This window comes from Mycteria americana, chromosome 6 (genome assembly GCF_035582795.1).
Source record: "Mycteria americana isolate JAX WOST 10 ecotype Jacksonville Zoo and Gardens chromosome 6, USCA_MyAme_1.0, whole genome shotgun sequence".
Lineage (NCBI taxonomy): Eukaryota > Metazoa > Chordata > Aves > Ciconiiformes > Ciconiidae > Mycteria > Mycteria americana.
In genome coordinates this window covers 20,648,799-20,667,904 of record NC_134370.1, presented here as the reverse complement: position 1 = coordinate 20,667,904, position 19,106 = coordinate 20,648,799, and the positions used below count along the sequence as shown (strand labels likewise).

General features: G+C 50.3%; 1 protein-coding gene across 1 annotated transcript; it reads left to right on the top strand.

The window, feature by feature from the left end:
- Positions 1 to 3,549: 3,549 nt before the first annotated feature.
- On the top strand, positions 3,550 to 9,716 carry TMEM72 (transmembrane protein 72). Its single transcript, XM_075504100.1, has 5 exons — positions 3,550 to 3,619; positions 7,620 to 7,686; positions 8,114 to 8,185; positions 8,919 to 9,058; positions 9,256 to 9,716. The coding sequence occupies exons 1-5, from the start codon at positions 3,550 to 3,552 to the stop codon at positions 9,714 to 9,716; spliced, it is 810 nt and encodes a 269-aa protein (XP_075360215.1).
- Positions 9,717 to 19,106: the final 9,390 nt, after the last annotated feature.

Here is a 19,106-nt window from a genome sequence, read left to right as displayed (position 1 = left end):
CGTTCACCACAGCACTCTTGCAGCATCCCTGTTTCTCAGAGGCAAGGCACGAGGCTGTGCCGCTCCCCCACAGCCTTCCAAGGGCGGCCACTCGGCACAGGTGCTGCACTGTGGCCTTGGTCACAGAAGAATGGCCATGGTGGCCGTGCCGCAGCAAAATGACTTGAGTAAAGTGTGAGGAGGGAGAGATGAAGATGAGGACTAACATCACCATGAAACCCTAACACTGAAATAAAATCCTCTCTAATCAACCCATATATGACTAGAAGCAGCCTGTAAATGTGAATCCTGGCTGGCAGCCCAAGTGCAAATGGCAAGCCTCTGTGCAAGAGAAGTGGCTTAATGTGCAGCGGGGACCACTGCTATTACATGTCCCAGAGCAGGCTGTGCTGGTGCATAGGTTTTGCAGTGTTGGTTACAGGCTATTAAACCCCTCTAAGGTCATAAGTTCTTAGTCCTCTTCTGGCTGCATAAACTTATTCCTAAAAACCGCACCAAAACACACTCAAATGGCTCACAGTTTAACTGAGAGTATCATCTCCCCACTTGAACAGAGGCAGAACAAGAAGGGACCCCTCTACCAAGAAAAATCAAATTAATGTGAGGTTGCTTTGTAGGAGCAAAGAAATTTGGCTAGAAAACTAGCTCAAAAATTCCTAAATGGAAGGAAGGAGCTGCTAAAGGAGTGTTGGTACAAAACAAGTCTGATACCTGTCCTGCTCACTCCCTGCTCCCCTCCTGGGCACTGGAGTGAGAGAAGCCCTGGTGCACCAATGACCAGTGAGTGGAGAATACCTTAAGTTACCCCAGACTAAGGGTCTCCCCAGGCGGGGGAAAAGGACCCTCCGGAAGGCTGATGTAGGCCCACTCAGAGGATGGAGGTTAGGCAATAGCTAAGGCAACATGGGAGGGAGACGAGAGATTTAAATTGTTAACGTATTAATCTGCCTTTCCCAAATAGATTCTGTTCCTCCACCACCACCACCACCAATAAATTTACATTTATTTTAAACCCTGGGGCTTGTTGCTCTTCAGAAAGGAAACATTGCTGTCAAGAGCACTCGGACAAAGTCATTTAGTTTCTGGGTGAGAACTCAGTGCAGTTTCATAAGAGCTCCAGAGTAACAGCCCAGCACGCTGCACTGCCCATGTTGGCAACGGGGACCCGTGCCGTGGGAGGAGGCAGCAGCTTGCTGCAGAGAGGTGCTGGGTGCTGCTGCAGGGTGGGTGCTGACAGCACTCAGGATTGCACTGTGGTGTTTGCTGCTTTTCTTCAAGCCTAAGCTCACGGCTCTAAGTGATTCTGAAAGACTCTTATGTCTTTCTTTCATCTATTTGCTTTTTAAGTAGTTTCCTAGCTTTCATGTTTGCAAAGAAACACCTGACATTCAATACATTAATGTTAAAAAAACCAAGAGAGCAAGGAAAAAAAGCATCCAGACTGTTTGCACAACCTCAGGGCTCTTAAGCCAGATTGGCGATTTCTGGAAGCAGAGGGTGCTCCTGGAGCCTGCAGCGATGCGCCGTGAGAGGGCAGTGCCCAGGCGGTGCCCAGCCGCATCGGGCAGGGCGGCGGGGTGCCCTGGCTGGGCTCTTCCCCAGCCTTCTGTGACCTTCCCCGCTGGCGTGCCTCTGTTTCCCTCTTTGTGCCTCTCTTGAAAAGGAAGCTTTGACACACCGCTGAGTCATCAGTTGTGGAAAACCAGTAGTTCCTTCAAACACCCACGGTGGTGCGGGAGGACAAGAGGAAACGGGAACACCCAAAGGCAGAGCCAGTGCTGCAAGCCAAAGACACATTTTTGGGTCTGCACCATTCAGCACCGCCCCTCAGGATGCTCTGGAAGCCCTTCTCCAGTGGGCTTTTCCATTTTTCACATGGAAAATGTGCTCTGCCCCCAAACCTTGTCAGCATTGCCTGCCGCAAAATCCCTGCCACCCATCACCTTGTAAGTGTTCAGAAAAACACTATCTGCAATTATTTACAGGAATTAGGGAGCCATTTCATGAACTCAGGCATTTGTCTGCCCTGGGAAAATCCCAGTCTGAAATACAGACCAAGATCCTGTGGAAGAAAAGCTGTCGCTGTGCCCTTGGGCCAAGTCGTCTACCCCCGGGACACGTCAGGACAACACATACTGGCCAGGTTCAGCTTTGTGGTCTCAGGCAAGTAAGAAGGGATCACAGGAGACAGGCTCGGCCGGTTGCCACCTCCCCGCAGGGCTGACTGTGCGTGAGCTGAGTGTGATTCACCCAGCCCCTTGCCCGCACCGCTGCCGGCTTCACAGCAAGCGCAGCGAGGGGCAGGGGCTGCAGTGACTCGCCCTACGCCGGCCACAGCACAAGGTGAGCTCACTGACCTGTGAACCCGCAGCCCCGCAGGCACCAGACGTCCGCGCTGCCCTGCCGGGACCGTGCTGTTGCTCACATGCCCCTCCTGCCAGGACCGCAATGACCAGATGCTGCTGCCGACACCACCTCTTGCCCGGACAGCAGCAGGTGGGGATCAAATCAGTGACCCCCAGTGAGATGCACCATGTTCAGGCACAGAGGAATGTGGGGCTGGGGTCCAGAGCAGGCCAGCACTGTCCTGTCTTGGCCTTCAGACACGCCTAGGGCTGCCCCTCTCCGGAGGCTGCATGTCCTGCAGAGACGAGCCGAGGACCCCCAGGCTGTCTACCAAATCCAATACAAAGAGGTCAGAGTACCTATGCACCCCCCTCCATGTGTCAGGACACTTGCGTGACCCTGGCGCTGTTCAAATGGCTCCGGTGACTACAACACAGAAATACCTTTCACTGAAGTTCCCAAGAAGAGAAATACACATCTCCCTTGCTATGGTCGGCCTGGCTCTGTAGGACCCTTGGGAATAGATCTGATCTCCTTGTTCCTGTGGTTGCTTGCACGTCAGCCCGGACACTGCCCGAGCCGTACCAGTCAGCCTGGCAAAACCTGCACGGTGAGCAGCAGCCGTGGCGGGGGGCTCCGCTGCAGGGGGCAGCAGGGCTGGGGTGCCCTGGGAGCCTCGCAACTTGCCAGAAACGTGCCGCTCTCTCGCCAAGCGCAAACATCGCCATCCTCACAAATGGTTAACCTGCCGGGAGCTGCACAGCACTAATGACTTCACATGCATTTAATCAGCTTGGGCTTCCAGAGCCTCCTCCTCGGGAGCAGGAAAGGCCGTGCACCTCGGGTGCAAATGCTCCCAAAGCCGCACCCCCCCTTACCAATCATTAATCACCGCCGGCCGGCAACTCAAGCAAGTGGCAAGCAAGCAGGAAAAGGCCAAGTCTCCGCAGCCCCCGTGGGAGCAGCAGGAAGCAGTGCTGACCGGTTCCCCGTGGTGGCATTCCGCTCTCCGACCACCCTCCCCTGGGAGGCCCCGGTGGAGGTGGCCAGTCCCGCACGCACTGCCCTTTCCTTCAGGAAGGTCACTTGGTCCTGGGCGCAGGAGGCTCTGCCCGCAGCTGGGAGCTGCTGGGCTACGTGTGAGGCGGGAGCTCTGAAGAGGAGCTTCTGCCTGGTCAGCACCTCAGTCTTCATCTCTTCGCCATGCGGCACAAGGCGTTTTGGAGCGCTCTGGAGTACACCTGCCGATTGCTGGGCATCTCCACCGCAGCAGGTAAGAGCGAGCTCTCGTTTTCTTTAGCACTAAAAGGCACTGAGTTGGTGTCGGGACCCCTGAGCTGTCTCCTTGCCTTTGGCCAAGTGCAGCCACTGCCCCATCCTATGAGGGGAACGAGGAAACCTGCTCACTTCTGCTTTGGGACCCAGGGAGGGAGAATGCTGGGTGCCTGGCCAGGCTCTTTCCAAACGCTGTGGGAGGCACACTGAGCTATCAGAAAGGATGAGCCAGCACTCAGTATGGCAGAGGACAAGCTGAGCACAAAGGGAAAAGAAAATTAAATTATATTCTTGTAAAACAGACATGGGTACAAACAAGGTGTGAATGAGACTGAAAAGCAAAACACTTATGGCTGTGCAAAACTGCCAGGCTGCTCTGTGGGATGTGGAAATGAAGGAGGAGCTGCTTGTGCTGTGCACAGTGAGATGTCCTGTGCCAGGCAGGATGGAGAGGTCCCAGCCATCAGGGCACAGTTACTGCCAAAGCGCCGCTCTGCCTCGCTAGCAACCCGTCAAGGAGCAGGCTCAGGAAGCAGTTCAGGTTATATTTGCCGTACAAACATCATAAATACACCCACCTGGCTAGCTGCATCATCCCACCCGCTGCCAGGGGCTGCTTGGGACCAGTGTCCTCTGGGTTTGGTGACACATCCGAGCCTTTAGTTTCTCGTGAAATGCAGGTGTTTTGAGCTGGCTGTCTCAGGCACGGCGTCTCACCCAGAAGGACTGAGTTGTGGTGAATAACCCTCTCGCATGGCGCATCTCTGGATGGGACGTGGGGAAACAGCTAACACGGAGGGCTCAGGGGTTCACTCTGGCACCGCTGCTGACTCGCTGTTACGGGACAGGACAGGCAGCGCTCTCTGCCTCAGTTTCCCCATCAGTAAAGCAGAGATCCAAGTGCCTGATTTGGCTAAAGGCTGGAGGTGTGAACCAGAGGTGCCTGCTGAGAGGTGACTTGAGGTGGTGCCTGTGGTTCTTGTGTCAGACCCCCGGGAATTTCATATTTCAGACATGTCAGAGTAGGTCGCAGCAGGCCCTCCTACCTTTGCATTTCCTTTATCAACTGCAGACAGCCCTGAGGGAGACTTTGCTCAAGTCGGGGGCAAAGTAGAAAGCACATAGGTCAGCTGAAGAGAGCACAGGTCCCCAAGGACACCTAAAGGGGGGACGCTGGAGGCTGTGCCCTGGAATGTGCTTTAAAGGACTGATAACAGGCAGAGATTTGAGACTCTGAGTTTGTACAAACTCCTAGTAGATAAGTGCACATCATGATGAGACTGCAATAGATAGGAGCTGGGACACAGCTTTAACCAGCAAATGCCAGTCTCTTCCTTTCTCCATCCCCACCCTCCTTGGGCCCACGTGAGCCCCATGCTGCTCATATTCTCTCTTAAAGCTCCAGGGAAACTCAGAGACCTTCCTGGGAGAAAACATGAGCTTGTTGCCATGGGAAAACTAAAGCTAGAACAGCAAAATTGGAAGTAGCTTACAATTTGGACGTGTCTTAGTGGAATATAATCTCTCTCCCCTGCTTGTTTTCTTTTCATCATTTTGCATCATCTGCACCTCTTTCTGTAGTTCTTCTTGAAATGAGCAGTGCAGTCGTCTCTCTGCTGAGCATCACAGAGCATAGACAGCTGCATTACCGATCTCTGTGCTTTTCCATAGCTCTGATGCATTCCCAGTATCACCTGACTTTCCCAAAAGACCAGTGAAGAATGGGAGGTGCCTGTGTTTTATTCCTCTATGTGTCTCAATGGAGTAAGAAAACAGCTTGATGCAGTGTTTAGTGCCTGATGAGGTGTATGAGGTTTTTGCATGAAATGGAAACCACGCAGAAGAGAATCTCATGGGTTTTGTTTGAAAAAAAATATGAAAGGGAGAGGAGAGTGCATTAGGCTCACTAATTGATTCTGAGAAGGCCTGGCCAGCTCCATAAGCTGCCTGCAAACACAGAAGGTTACCCACATAATACAAACCTCCCCTTCCCCTAGGATCTTGGAATGTAATGGCTGTCTGCAATGGTGGGGCTGCAGGCTTTCCGTGTGTGAGAAATCAGACCTGCCGTCGGCAGAGCCTCATGGCGAGTTAGCGAAGAGTCATCAAACAGCCCCGCAATTCGTTGCAGTGTTTGGGGCATCTCTGTAGTTAAGAGATTTTAGGCCTTGTGATTTCTGCATCTAGGGAGAGTCCTTACTTATTTCTTAATTCTCATGCTTTCAACCATTTAATTCCTAATCATGTGCCTTTAGCCACATGGTTTGGATAGGATCCAAATCAAGGCAGCAGCTGGTCCAAACAAACACCTCGGAAACAGCCCTTTGCTTCTTGCATATTCTTCATCCAAACAGCTTTGTGGATAAAGCAGAAGCTGTGCAAAATCAGCAAACCGGCCCATCCAGAGCAGAGACTGAAGCGTAACAGCCAAGCTGTTGAATTCTGCATTCATCTGCAGGGAATGAATGGATGAATGAATGAACTCCACATTTGTAGGGAAGATTATAAAGAAGGGTTCTCAGTCACAAGATAGCAAAGGACAATACTTTGCATGTAGGATTACACAGCTCACACAGCTTCACAGCCCTCTGATGAGACTGATTTCCCCATGCCTCTGCTCGGGGCTGGAGAGGCAGCCTCCATGGAGGAGGGTGGCGCGTGGGTCCATGCGTTCCCCTGGCTGACAGGGGCCAGCAGCTGCAGGTGACGCAGGGGGAACCAAAGCCAGACCGCAGCACCCCGGCAGGGCTTTGCTCAGCCAGGATGGGAGAGCTGTGGGCTCAGGCACAGACCCCCAGCATTGACCCACTTTGCAGGCTTGGTGGGCACTGGTCTGCATCCCTGTTTGGGAGCCTGGTACCCTTCTCCAGCTGGGGCAAACCACAGCTCAGATAAATGAAGCCAACTGGCACCTCAAGCCTTGGCCAGCGTGCATTGAGCAGGACCAGTGGTGAACTTCCTGAGCACTAGTGGATGGGCAGGGACTGCTCGGTGAGATGTGGAGACACCAAGTGTAGGCAGGAGTGCAGTGACTGCCTAAAGCAATGCCCTGGCCATGAGACCTGGGCTCTGCTCAGCTCCACGCCGCTGGTACTTGTGCACTGTGACCGGCCAGTCGCATACCGACCAACTTGCTGCAGCTGGTGTGAGGCACTTCATTTCTGCTCCATTTTGGAAACAGTCTTGTGGGGAACTGAAGGATGTTGAAGGAAATTTTCCATCCCCTCAAGCTATTGGCCCCCACCGGCCAGTCCAGGAAAGATTTTAGCCTCACTAATACTCTTAATCCCCCTTAAACTGACTCCCCAGTGTGCTGTGCTGGCCGGGGCACTGAGGGGACGTTCATTCCCTGTTTTTAATCTCCCTGCTCCCGTTATATGTTTTTCTGTTTGGCCAGCAAAGGATCTTGATGCCATGGCTGCAGCCCTTTGTGAAGGCAGCTGGCACGGTTCCCCTGTCCTGCTGCTGCCCTGCAGCCGCGTGTTGGGTGCAGCAGGCCTGGGCAAGCAGGGAGGGCAGGGGAGTGAGGCTGGCAGGCACTGGGGGGACCTGGGCAGAGAGGTCCCCAGACCGGGAGGGGGCAGAGGTGGATGGGGCAGTGGGAGGGAAGTCCCTGTGGCAGCCGTGATGGAGTGGGGTGGCAGGGGGTGGAAGGGACACAGGACACTGCTGCTCACCTCCCACAGCTGTCCAAGGCCAGCTGGTATCCCCAGAGAACCTCTCCCCAGCTCACGCGGTGGCAAGGCTGCCGTGGTAGGGGTGCAGCTGGGATGGGTTTCTGGGCTGTATGTCAAGGCCAGCATTCAGCTCTGACTCTCCTGGGTTGGTGTGTCAGCATGAATCACCGGTGCTGGCAGTCCTAATGTGCTGCACAGCATGGGAGAAGCAGCCTCGCCAGCCCCTGGGGAAACCGGGACATCCATTCTGGGAGCTGGTAGGGCACCAGAGAGTTGGGAACCAACCCTGCAGTCAGCACCTTTCCTACCTTCTCTTTCTAGTGCTGATCGGTGTGGGCATAGAAACTCTGCAGCGAGGACAGTTCAAAAGTCTGGCTTTCTATCTGCTGTAAGTATTTTTGCCCTTGAAGTCAGAGCTAGCAGGGGTGACACATTCAACCTCTCCACTACATGTAGCACCAGACTAGGCTGCAACAGCAGCAGGGAGCAGTGTCCGAGGCTTTGGAGAATTCAGATCTCCATGTTTAGGTTTCAGAAAAGTAAGCTATTTTTGTTAGAGAAACTGATACTACTGCATCACCCATGCTACTGCAGACTCATGCAGGCCAGAGGTGACACTGGCTGCAAGTTGGCCCCCTGGGGACAGAAGGGCTTTGAGCTCTCCTCCACAAACCAGCCAAGCAGAGGGTGTTCAGACCCTAGCACACAGAATCTGTTGTGAACTGGATAGTAAATCCCAGCCCTCTATGCCCCTTCTGCCACCTGGAGAGCATACTCAAGCCCAGCCCTGCCCCCCTGACTGCTTCACCTTTCAGTTTTTCAGGGGTTGCAGTTACTGTCTGTGAAGGATTCTTCTTTATCAGTTTGTTCCTGGAGATGTGCTTCACGTGAGTAGACCCTGTCCAGTCTTCTCCAACCTTGGTGGGACCTCCCTAAGGCAACTTGCCCCTTGCAGGCAACACCAGACCTCGCTGAACTGCAAGTGCCAGACCAAAGGTCTTGCCCCTAATGCCATGGCAAGTGCACTCAGGCAGGGGGGAGGTACCTGGGGCCATGGCCACAGCCAATTAAACCTGTGTTTTAACCCAAGCTTATGCCATAATTTGCTGAGCATCAGCACGACAAACCCTGGTCTGCAGCATCTGCTTAACACACAGTATGAAGCCCTACAAGGGACCGGGGTTGAGGGAAGAGCCAGATCCCCAGGGTGAGCTGCAGCTCCCACCCAGAGGCAGCGCAGAGGTTTAAGTTAAAATGTAGAATATCCTTATGTACTTCCCAGAGCCTGAGCACTTCTGCTGTCTTTTGGCATAAACTCAAACACCCTGATAGCTTAGAGGCAACACCTTACTCCAGCTAATAGGCACGCGACTAGTGGCCAAGTGAGCAAATGCACCAAGGAGAGATGGCCTGAGATGCTGACCTCCGGCAGATGTAGCCCCTGTCCTCTTCTCCCCATGGGAGAGGCTCAGGCTTTGCTTACCTTCCCGGACCAACACACCGGTTTCCTGGAAAACCAGAGTGAGGATCTGCACATCTAGATGGGTGACGGATAGGTCCAAGTCTTCTTGCCATGCGCGTGGTGCCCCATCCCACAAGGACCTCTGTTTCTCTCCCCAGATACGAGCCCGACTCCCTGGCACAGGCCTTCTGGAAGCGAGCTAGACGCCCAGGGAGCTTCCAGAAATTCTTGGGATACATGCTGCTCTCAGTGGCTTGCTTCCTGCATCCCGTCCTTGTCTGGCACGTCACCATCCCTGGTGAGGAGCCCGTGCTGGGGTGGGGAGTAGTGCAGATGGAAGAGCAACATGGTCTGTCGAGGGCCAGAGAGGGTGGGGATGCGTGGGGTGCTGGACCTTCTGTGGGATGCAGATGGTGCTGAGCTAGCTAGACCAAGCACTGCTTGGCGAGCTCTTCGCCTCGGCCCAGCCCTCAGCCAACACGGCCTTCTTCCCAGGGTCCATGCTGGTGCTCACCGCCCTGGCCTACTTCCTGCTGAGCAAGAGGAGGAAGAGCCCAGGGCACAAAGAGATGCATCCCCAGGCGGGCCAGTACGTGGACCCTTCAGCCACGGTGGCAGCTCCAACCGTTGCTGGTGACACTGAGCAGACCTACACCTTCCACGGGGCCCCGAGGGAGCAGCACCGCTCGCTGCTGGGCCACATGAAGAGCATTCTGAAGGGCAGCAAGGACAGGAGCCCGGCCCCAGTAGCTCCTGCCCAACCAGCGGCCCCGCCAGCCCCACGCAAGCAAGTGCACTTCCAGGAGAAGGTGGTGCAGATCATCCCCTCTGTCAGCGAGAGCTTGGAGGACGTGGAGAGCGAGGCTGAAGAGACCACATCGGACACAACACCCATCCTCACCCCGCCCGATGCCCCCGTCATCCTCACTCCCCTCAGCTCCACGGGCCTCTTTTGAGCCCTCATCAGGAATGAGGATGGGACAGACCTGCTACCCTTGGCACTGGCATCTCTCCCCACTGCTCCAGCAGCCGAAGGGCCCCAAGAGGTGGCCCTCCTTGCCCTCCCTGCCTCCAGGGTGACAACTGTGTCACCCCCTCTTCAAGGGGCTGCCCGCACTGCATGGTCCCACACCCTGTGACAGGGCCAGTGGCGGTCCCCAGCCCCTGCAGCGCCGTGCCCAGGGACAGGCGGTAGTTCAGCCAGGGTAGTGCCAGGACAGTAAGGCTTCTGCTCCCGTGGCCCCACACGTGGGTCACCCCTCTGTTACGGCACTACACATCACAGCGGCTGCTCCTGCCTAAACCCACAGCCATAGTGTGTGCCTCCCATGAGGCTGCAGCGGGCAGGAGGAGGGGAGACCGCCATACCCCCAGGGCAGTTGTCTCCCTCCTGCCCTCGCTGCGCATTGAAGAGCTCAGGGCTGGGACACATTCAGCACAGGGCACTGCAGCCTGCAGGTTCCCTCACAACACCTGCACCAGCTGCAGCAGGCCCAGGGCATCCAAAATGTCATTTCAGAGGTGGGCTGAGACCAAGCACACCCTTGGGGCTAGCACCCCCAAGCGCTCTCCCCTGAGACACACTCTGAGCCCAGCAGGCAAATCACCCCTGGCCTTGGGGACACCTACGAAGGAACAGGGAGGACCCTGGGGCTTCCTGGTGTCCCCTGCTCAGACAGCCCTCTTGACTCAGAAGAGCTTTGGGATGATGTGGCAGCTCAGGTCATGAGATTCAGCACCGTGCTGGCACAGCAGACTGTGCGTAACTCCCGATCTGTGTTAATTATGGGCCCCAGAGGGCAAAGGCAATAATAAAGTTACAACACTGTCCCACCACTCCCCTCCATGCCAGCTCTTCCCTGAACCCTTCGCCTCTGGCTTAATCCTACCATATTTTCTGCCCTTTGAGGACTGCTCACCTACAATCAGGCATTTCTCTCCTGTTCAACTCATCCCCTTGGCTCTCTCCTACCTGAGGACTAAGACTTTCTGCTTCCAGATGGCAAATGCCATCTGTGCCTGCAGATACCATCACCAAGACCTTCTCATCAGCAACTCACAGTCAGGCAACTCTTTTGGCTGCACATGGGAAAGAACTCAGGTGGCTGGGTTTTCTCAGACATGGGACATGAGGCCACATTGTCACCACTGCTGGGATGAAGAGCTGTAACTGCTCTAAGCCCAGACACGCAGCATTGGAGTGAGGTGGTGGTAAGGCAAGAAGATCCCTGAGACCTGCTAGACTATTTATAAGGTAGAAGCCAGTGTGGCTGGCTGTTTTTCTTGGAAGTACATTATTTCTTCTTTTTAAAATCTGAGCTCTCTGAGTTACAATCACCATGTTCATGTAGGAAAGCAGTGTAGTTTGAACTGAAGTGTGAAAATGTAAAGTGTAAACGTGCAAAAATCAGAAGGCAATTGAGATAAGAACTCAGTGCTACTTTTTAATAAACTCTTTTTAAGTGACTGCTAATTTGGGAGATGGATGGGGAAGAAGGTGGAAGATATTGACTCACAGTATTTGACTGCCTGTGTTTGATAATGAAACTGTCCACAAGAGCAGCTTATGAATGGTTGGACACACTTGTCATTCCTACAATCAGCCATAAACAAAAAGCTTTTTGTTGCATCACCAACATTTAAAGTGATAGCTGATATCAATCTGTTCTAAACACAACAGATGGATTAAAGACCCCCTCCTTCTAGCTGCACAAATTAACCTCCACCCCGTAATTGCATGCAGGGGAAGAGTCACATACACATCTGCCTTTAGGGAGGTTTTGCACCTGCAAAATTGTCTTCAGAAAATTGTGCCTGTTTACAGCCTAACGCTGCACAACTGATAGCAGCAAGCCCAGGATCCAACCACAGCTCCACCCTCAAACTAATGTATTCAGCACACTAAGAATAAAAATAGTTATTGTCCTCTAAAGTTGGTGACCAAACAGCATACCTGCACCAACAAAGGTCCCAACCCAGCCATGCTAACAGGGTACCCACCCTTGCCAATTCTGCCCCAAAAGGCTGTGCTCGGAGCTGGCTCCGCAGCTTGATCACACATCTGCTCTGCAATTAGACGTACTCTCATTAGCAAACTCAGCTTTCTGCATCATCCAAGGCTCTTCTTTGAACATTGCATAACTAATGACACACACAGAGATAAGGTTTGTTGAAAAGGCAGTGCTCCCAATAGGTCAAGCCATATGCTGACGAGAGAAAGGCCGTATTTCTGCAGCCTCCTTTCTAGCCCTGAGCAAAGCTCCAGGGCAGCGTGGGTGGCCTGCTCTGCAACAAATTTCGTCCTTCAGCCCTTAGTCAGCCCCATGCTTCGTACTGGTGGGGCAGCAGGGCCAGCTGGCAAGGGGGAGAAGCAATGCGGTGAGAGCACCCGTGGTACCCTGAAGTGCGTGGGGAGCAAATTTCATTGCTCTGTGAAATGCATAAAATGAGTTTGCAATCACTAGAGTCTGCAGAATTAGGTATTTCAGTTTTTAGGCTCATCTTTTGAAAGTCTGTTGTAGGTTTCCCTTAGGAAGCAAGACTGGGGGAAGCTACAGGCGAGGTGGTTGTTCAGCCTTCCTGGAGACAGCACCGGCCCTGGTTGCTTTTCTTGTCAGCTCCCTTGTGTTGGCCTGGCTCTTCTCCAGCCCCACAGCTAGCTGGCTCAGGAGATGAAGGCTGCAAAAAAGCTGCTCATCTTTTCTGTGGTATTAAATTGCCTATTCAGTTAAGGTCCATGGCTGGCTCACCCTGGAGTCAGCCAAGAGCCTGCACCAGTGCCAGGGAAGTAGATGCTCCTCCAGAGGCAGCCGAGCTGTGCCCCAAACAGCACCAGAGGGGTGTGATCCCACCGCAGGGGCTCGGCTGCTCCCCGGGTTGCCCCTGCTAAGGAGTCCATTTGTACATCCCCCGCTCTGCTCCTCACCACCCATCCCACCCCTGGTGCTATCTTCCAGCTCCATCAGCATACAGAGCTTGTTAGCCCAGAGGAAAAATAATTAGGACAAAGAAAGCGGGTGGCTATCTTCTTGGGTAATGAGCCAAATAAATTCATGGAAGGAAGGGCCAGCCACAAAATGAAGGGGATGGGGGATAAAAGCACCCCTTTCGGAGGCAGCAGCTCAACTGCTTCAAGAAATGCAGCCTCAGGCTTTCTTTAAAATCCCAGTGCAGAGGAAATGTTCAGCCTCAGGGGGTGTCAGATGACTTTGCAGAGGTCTCAGAGATTATTCGCTCAAGTGTGCACTTCTCTGTTGGCCCCTGTCCCTACATCTAGCTGTGAGGGCCATCCCAGGGGCTACTGAAAGCACCAGAGATGCTGTAGAGAGCTGTTGGGGGGTCTGTATATGAAACACTCTCATATATGCAGGGTAACTGCAGGAAAAGAAAAAGAAGAGCTTGACGCTATTAGCTGTGCAGTGCAGTGATATCTGAATTTGAGCTGCCTGAACTGTAAGTAAGTCCACACAGCACCACATGAACGCTGCTATATAATTTTTGCCTGCATTACAGTTAATTCATGATACAGCTAATCCATTGAGATTAATCCACTGAGTTAGAGTACATAAAGCTATAAACTCCTATGGATTCACATACTGGATGGAAACAAGGTGAGTCATCCAAAAGAAATACATGTGTAAGGGAAAACTCTGTGAGGTAATCCTGGCAGAAATTGTTTCCTTCAGAATTTCCTCCAAAGATTTCCCTGCATGAGGAAAAATTTGTTTGCTTTGCATGTACCTGTGTAGCGGAAACACTCTACAATGCTCTTTGACAGCCTCCATCACAACTTAGTGAACTAGTATGTTGCAAACAATTACCTCACTGTAAGTTTTATATGAAGGCAAATAGAGATTTCAGTGCAGGCTTCGGTTACAATTCCTCTCTGCCTCCAGTGCACCCCAGTACAAGTAGTTGCTGCACAGCCCTGACGGCAGGTACACTACCTGCCCCACCACAGTGCTCCCACCTCACGCCAGGTGCTTAGATGGTCGCCCTCCAAACTCCCTAGCTCCTCCCGGGGACTCTGGGCCCCAGTTTCTCTGAGCACTGCTCCCTGTTTGAAACATGGATATGAATGTTTTACCCGTACAACAGCAGTGTTAGGCAAATCAGGTACATTTGGAGAGAAAAGTGTTCACTTTCTGCAGAGTCAGTACTCAAAATCAGAAATGCCCTGCTCGTATCTGCATGTGCAACAGTCACGGCAGCAAACACGGGTATTGGCATCAGTGGCATAGACAGCTCCTAATTCAATATTGAGTCATATCCACATGCAGGAGAGGACCTGTCTCCACTCGATTCCAAGTGCTGCATGCTCGCTCACCTGCAACCCTACCACTCCTCAGCCCTGCACTTCTCCCATCCCATTCAGGAGATTCTCGCATGTGCTGGGCCAGAAATGCAGGTTCTGTTTTGGCTGGACTCCAGCATTTTGTGCTGCGCAGGAAGTTACAGGAACCAGAAACCAGAATCAAACCTGCCTGGGATTCCTTGGAATCAGCTCCCTTATCTGCTTAGCATGGTGTGGGCAAAAGCAGGAATCTGGCTTCCAGCCGCCATTTCAGCTTGCATACCACTGGTGAAATGACTGCATTTAGGTTATATCCTAGTGAATGATTAAGGTACCTTTAGGAAACTACTTCTAGGCAGCTATTCACTCAGCATGTGACTATTTAAAAAGAAATATCATTTTGATCAATCCAGGCTAAACAAAATTAGATATACTGTGACAAGATTGCACAGTTCCTCCCTGCCCTAACTCTCCTTCCACTGCCTCCTTCTCCAAAACTCCCCTGTAAGAGGGGCTGGGTTTGGTACTCACCCAGATGCACAGCCTTGCTTACCAGCCCCAGCTCTCTGCTGGCACCCTGCTCCCCTGCTGGTACATTGCCCACTGCTCCTATGCTTGCTCTCCCTGGAGAGCCACGCTTAGAGCTGCAGGTTTGGGTGAGGCTTTCAACCCTGCAGACGGAGGTAACACGTACCAAATTGTGCCTGGAAGGAAAGAAAGCAGCAGCCACAGGGGACATGCCCAGCGAAAGGGGACTATGGAGCAGGCCTAATTAACTTGAGTTTTTCTGCTGTTTTTGGGCAAACCTCACCTTCCAACTCTTGATGCCTGCTGTTGTGTTACAAATTTTGCACCATAAAAAAGCAAGTTTGTTTTTTAGTAACGTTTTGTGCTAGACTGCATTGCTTCCTTCAAGAGCATGAGAAAACAGAAGTACACAAAAAGAGTTTTACTGAGCACAAAACTGAGCTGAAGAAGCTCTTCTACAGTGGCTACTCTCTCAGCCACACTCAAGAAGAATTCTCCGGGGAAATTCGGTACAGTGGCAGTACTTTTGAATTTGATACAGTAGCACTACATTTCTCCCTTTCAAGGTGGGAAGGCTTTGTCCAGGTTCTTTATTACCTCTTTCACTCTCGTGCCTATTGAGGAGACAGTCCCCAGCATGGGAGCAAGCCTGCCTCCCAGCCCGATCAGATGAAGGGACCACATCTATTTTATGTCACACTGCAGAGCTATGTCCCCATGTCATGTGCTCAGGAAGACTGAGGCTGCCAATGAAGGTGCAGGTGTATTACAACACGTGGAACCTCTCCGTGCTCCCAGATCCGGTGGGTGAAGTTGGATGGGCCAGGCAACCTGAAGCTCTTCCCTGGGCATATACATTTGTAGCAGCATGGCAGGGAAGCTTGCTCTGGGAGGTTCTTGAGGGGAAGGGCTTGGGAAGGGAATTACACCTTTTAGCCACACCTTCCCCTCAAAAACCCAGGTCCAGGCATGACAGTGAACTCCATCTTATTCCTCTCACATTAATTATTATTCCCTCTCCGCATGTGTTTCTCACGCAAGCATCTGCAACCTCAGAAGAAATCATCAGCTGCATAAATGGAAATCAAAGTCTCTTCTCCAGCAATAGACATGTCATGTGTTTCACATTGGGACTGCATGTGGTCACCGTGTAAAATACGACAATCTTACTGTCAACATCTCTCATGTGGAAGTGCCATAAGAAGGAAATTGCAAACAAATTCCTGCTGACTGGTTTGGAAATGGAGAAGGCTCTGCTGTTGTCATTACTTCTCCTGGCTCTTATCCAGTATTAAACTATCGCATTTATGCTATAATTATTTTATCAACCTCATGCTAACTTGCTTTATGATTTCTTCACTTCTAACTAGTAGTCACAGGCACAAACATTCCCTGACTCAAGCTGATTCCTTCTAAATGAAAATTCCAAACGAAAGCATAACATAGTCCCTCTGCTAATCTATTTATCAGTTAGTTATAAGTACAAGTTATCTTTAGTTTTCATATCCTGATATTATTCATAAGGTTGCTGTTACTGTATGTCTTTGTTTACCACTTACATAGCACTTTCAACCATGGAGAAGCTGGCACAAAATGGCAAAATATTTTTTGCTTTGTGTCCTGCAGCTACAATTAAGAATGCCCCAAACCCATTAATTACAGCATTGCTCTTTCCTGAAACAGCACCACCTGTATGGATTACTCCATCAATAGTGAACATCGTGTTTTTAGAAAAGGTACCAGGACAGATCATGTGATACAAACTGCCAGACAAGGCAAAGGGAAAACATACCATACAGAATTTATATTGCCATGGAAATGTTATTGCAGCCACTGTGCTGGTTCTGCCCTGAAACAGCACCCTGCGCGCCATTCTGGACAGACTCTCTCCTTTCTTGTTACTTGCTTGGAGCTGTAAATGACAGCAGAGAAATACCCAGAGTTCAGCTCCAGCTGCCCACCCACCCTAGCATTTTCTGTGGTTTCCACTCTTGTGTGGCTGACACCTACGAAACGCTCATGCAGCCACCCAGGACTGCATGGAGCTACCATGCAAAAGCTTAGTTTTGTTACTGAATAGTTTTATTGAAAAAAGTAATTATTCGAGTTATTGCCCTACAAGCAGCTAAGTCAGTAAAACAAAAAAAAAGTGTAAGAAAAATCAGCTTAGGCAATGTCTTAAACCTTTTTTATAAGACTGTAACTCCCATGTTACTGGCATTCAGATGAGCCATTCAGACAGGGGTTTTTTCTTGCTAAAAAAGATTGTACGTCTCAGGCAAGCACAGTGAAAATTACAAGTTAAATGGGATGCAATCAAAGCTAGTCTCAAGTAGAATACTGTTAATGATAATTTGTAATCAAGTTTTGCAGAGCTTTCATGTAACAGTAATTAGAAATTACAAGATAAATAATATTTCTGAAAACATTCATTTCTTTTGGCAGTCTCAATGCTTTTTAATACTGTAGTTACTAAGATGAAAGATATTTTTATTAATAGCATTTTGCCTTTGTTCTATCCTTTTAGGAAAAAGTCTGACATCTTTGAAAAGTTTTCTTATGAAGCTGAGTAGGTGTACACGTGGCTCAATATCTTCACAGAATAACTGCTAAGAAGAACTTGCACTGAAGCCAAGTAGAATTTCTGTTTTACTATACTGTGGTTTATATTTCGTTTGATCTATCTAATCATGTTTAAAATCTGATTTATTCAAAATAGTCACGAGAAACTTTAACAGATGGCTGAGTTCACAAGTCGGTAAATTTACTCTGCCTTAGATGAATCACTCACAAATGGACGCGTATGCAAAGCAATCAGGGAATAGTTTTATGGGCAACATCTCAGAAATCACATGTACTATACATGCCTGATATTCAGAAAAAGACCTGTGACAACAGGTTGCATTATAGTCTCTTCTATAAGAAAGAATATATTGAGTTTCAGGAGGATACATGGGTCAGGGAATAGAGTAGATGGAATGGACTAGACCAGACTAGACTAGACTGAAATGGAAAGGAAAGGAAAGGAATAGCTTCAGCTAATATAAATGTAATTCCAATGTAGGTGTAATTTCAAGTTGCCACTACTAGAAAAGTGGAATTGCTGAGGGCTGTTCATTGATGGACCAGGGCTGAAAGCCAAAGGTAAGTTAGTGATTCTGTTTTAAAATTATGATAATTTCTCAAATGTACGTTTTTCCCACACTTGCTTGTCCCCTCTGTAAACTAAAAAAGGCCGTACCAACTGCTGCGTAGTCTGGAGAAAGAGACCAGTGGTATGACACCGAAATGTTACTTCTTCAGATCAGTAATCTGATTTAGTAGAAGAAATTCCATGACTAGAAGCACTGGGATTTCACTTGGGGTATTGATATGTCTGAGCACTTGATGGGATGTAAAGGCATATGGTGGACAGAAGAGAAATGGTTGTGAGGCAAGAAAATACATATGAGGACCATGAAGGCAGAATAAAAAAGGGTGTGCAGGAAAGCTGAGAAACAGGAGGAATTTATGAAAGGCTGAAGAGCTGAAAAAGGACAGGTAGGTAAGAAAACAAGACACTGAAATGAAAAGCAAACAAGAGGGACAGGAGGTGCTGAGGGACATGCAAGAAAACAGTGGAAGCAGAGGACATTGACAGGACTGCAAAGAAGACTGAAGTACAGAAGAGTAGACAAGAGACAGGACACTGGCTAGGTTAGGAGCTGGCCCCACCTCATGAACAAGGAGAGGGTATATGAAGATTTGTTTCATTCATCCTGAGCAGAAGTATGACAACATATAGTTGAATTTGGAACTGAAATTGTCTTGTATATTAGGAGTGGTTCCTTCCCCTTCAAAGACCAGAAGGCAGACTGAAAAAAACAAAGATAGAGCAAACATAGGCAAACATGTGGATACATGATAATTAATTACCCTGTATAAATTTTCCATCAGCTTTTTAATTCTGAGATGGTTTGAACACGTTGTGCAATACTCCGCTGCTTGCAGCATAGCTGTGTGGTTTTGTGGGAGGAACAGCGGGACAATGTGCAACACCTCACAGTGCAGATGGAGATGACTGCAAGGGACTCAGAGACATGGCACACCGGGGTGTGTATGGGAACGTCACACTCTTATAGCACCACGATTGCAGCTAACCAGCTTTTCCTCAGCTCATACAGAAAATACCACACCTCTTGATGTATGATTGTATTTAGCAAACCACCTTCATCCTAAATGACCTTCCCTATCTATTACTAATAAAGAAGACAAATGTGCATTGCGTAGTAAGAGCCTGCTATTTCATTTTGTGTCACTCCTGTAAATCCACATTGCTTTGATGGGAAATATTAAGATGATTGCCCCCAATTAGGCGCAGTTACACTATTTCTGACTGTGATTTCCCAGACAGAAATACATGTGTGCACGCTGGGTAGCTGATGCATAGCACATCCGATGTTTCAAAGGCAGCAAACCCTCTGGGATTAGCATGCTAACAGAGCTAATCTCTGCAGCACATGCTTTTCAGTTACACACATGCACT

Bases quoted from the DNA above. Each gene is read 5' to 3' on its own strand.
- TMEM72 (XM_075504100.1), top strand. From the start codon at position 3,550: ATGCGGCACAAGGCGTTTTGGAGCGCTCTGGAGTACACCTGCCGATTG. The intron at 3,620-7,619 runs GTAAGAGCGAGC...TTCTCTTTCTAG, and splicing joins GGGCATCTCCACCGCAGCAG to TGCTGATCGGTGTGGGCATA. The intron at 9,059-9,255 runs GTGAGGAGCCCG...CCTTCTTCCCAG, and splicing joins CTGGCACGTCACCATCCCTG to GGTCCATGCTGGTGCTCACC.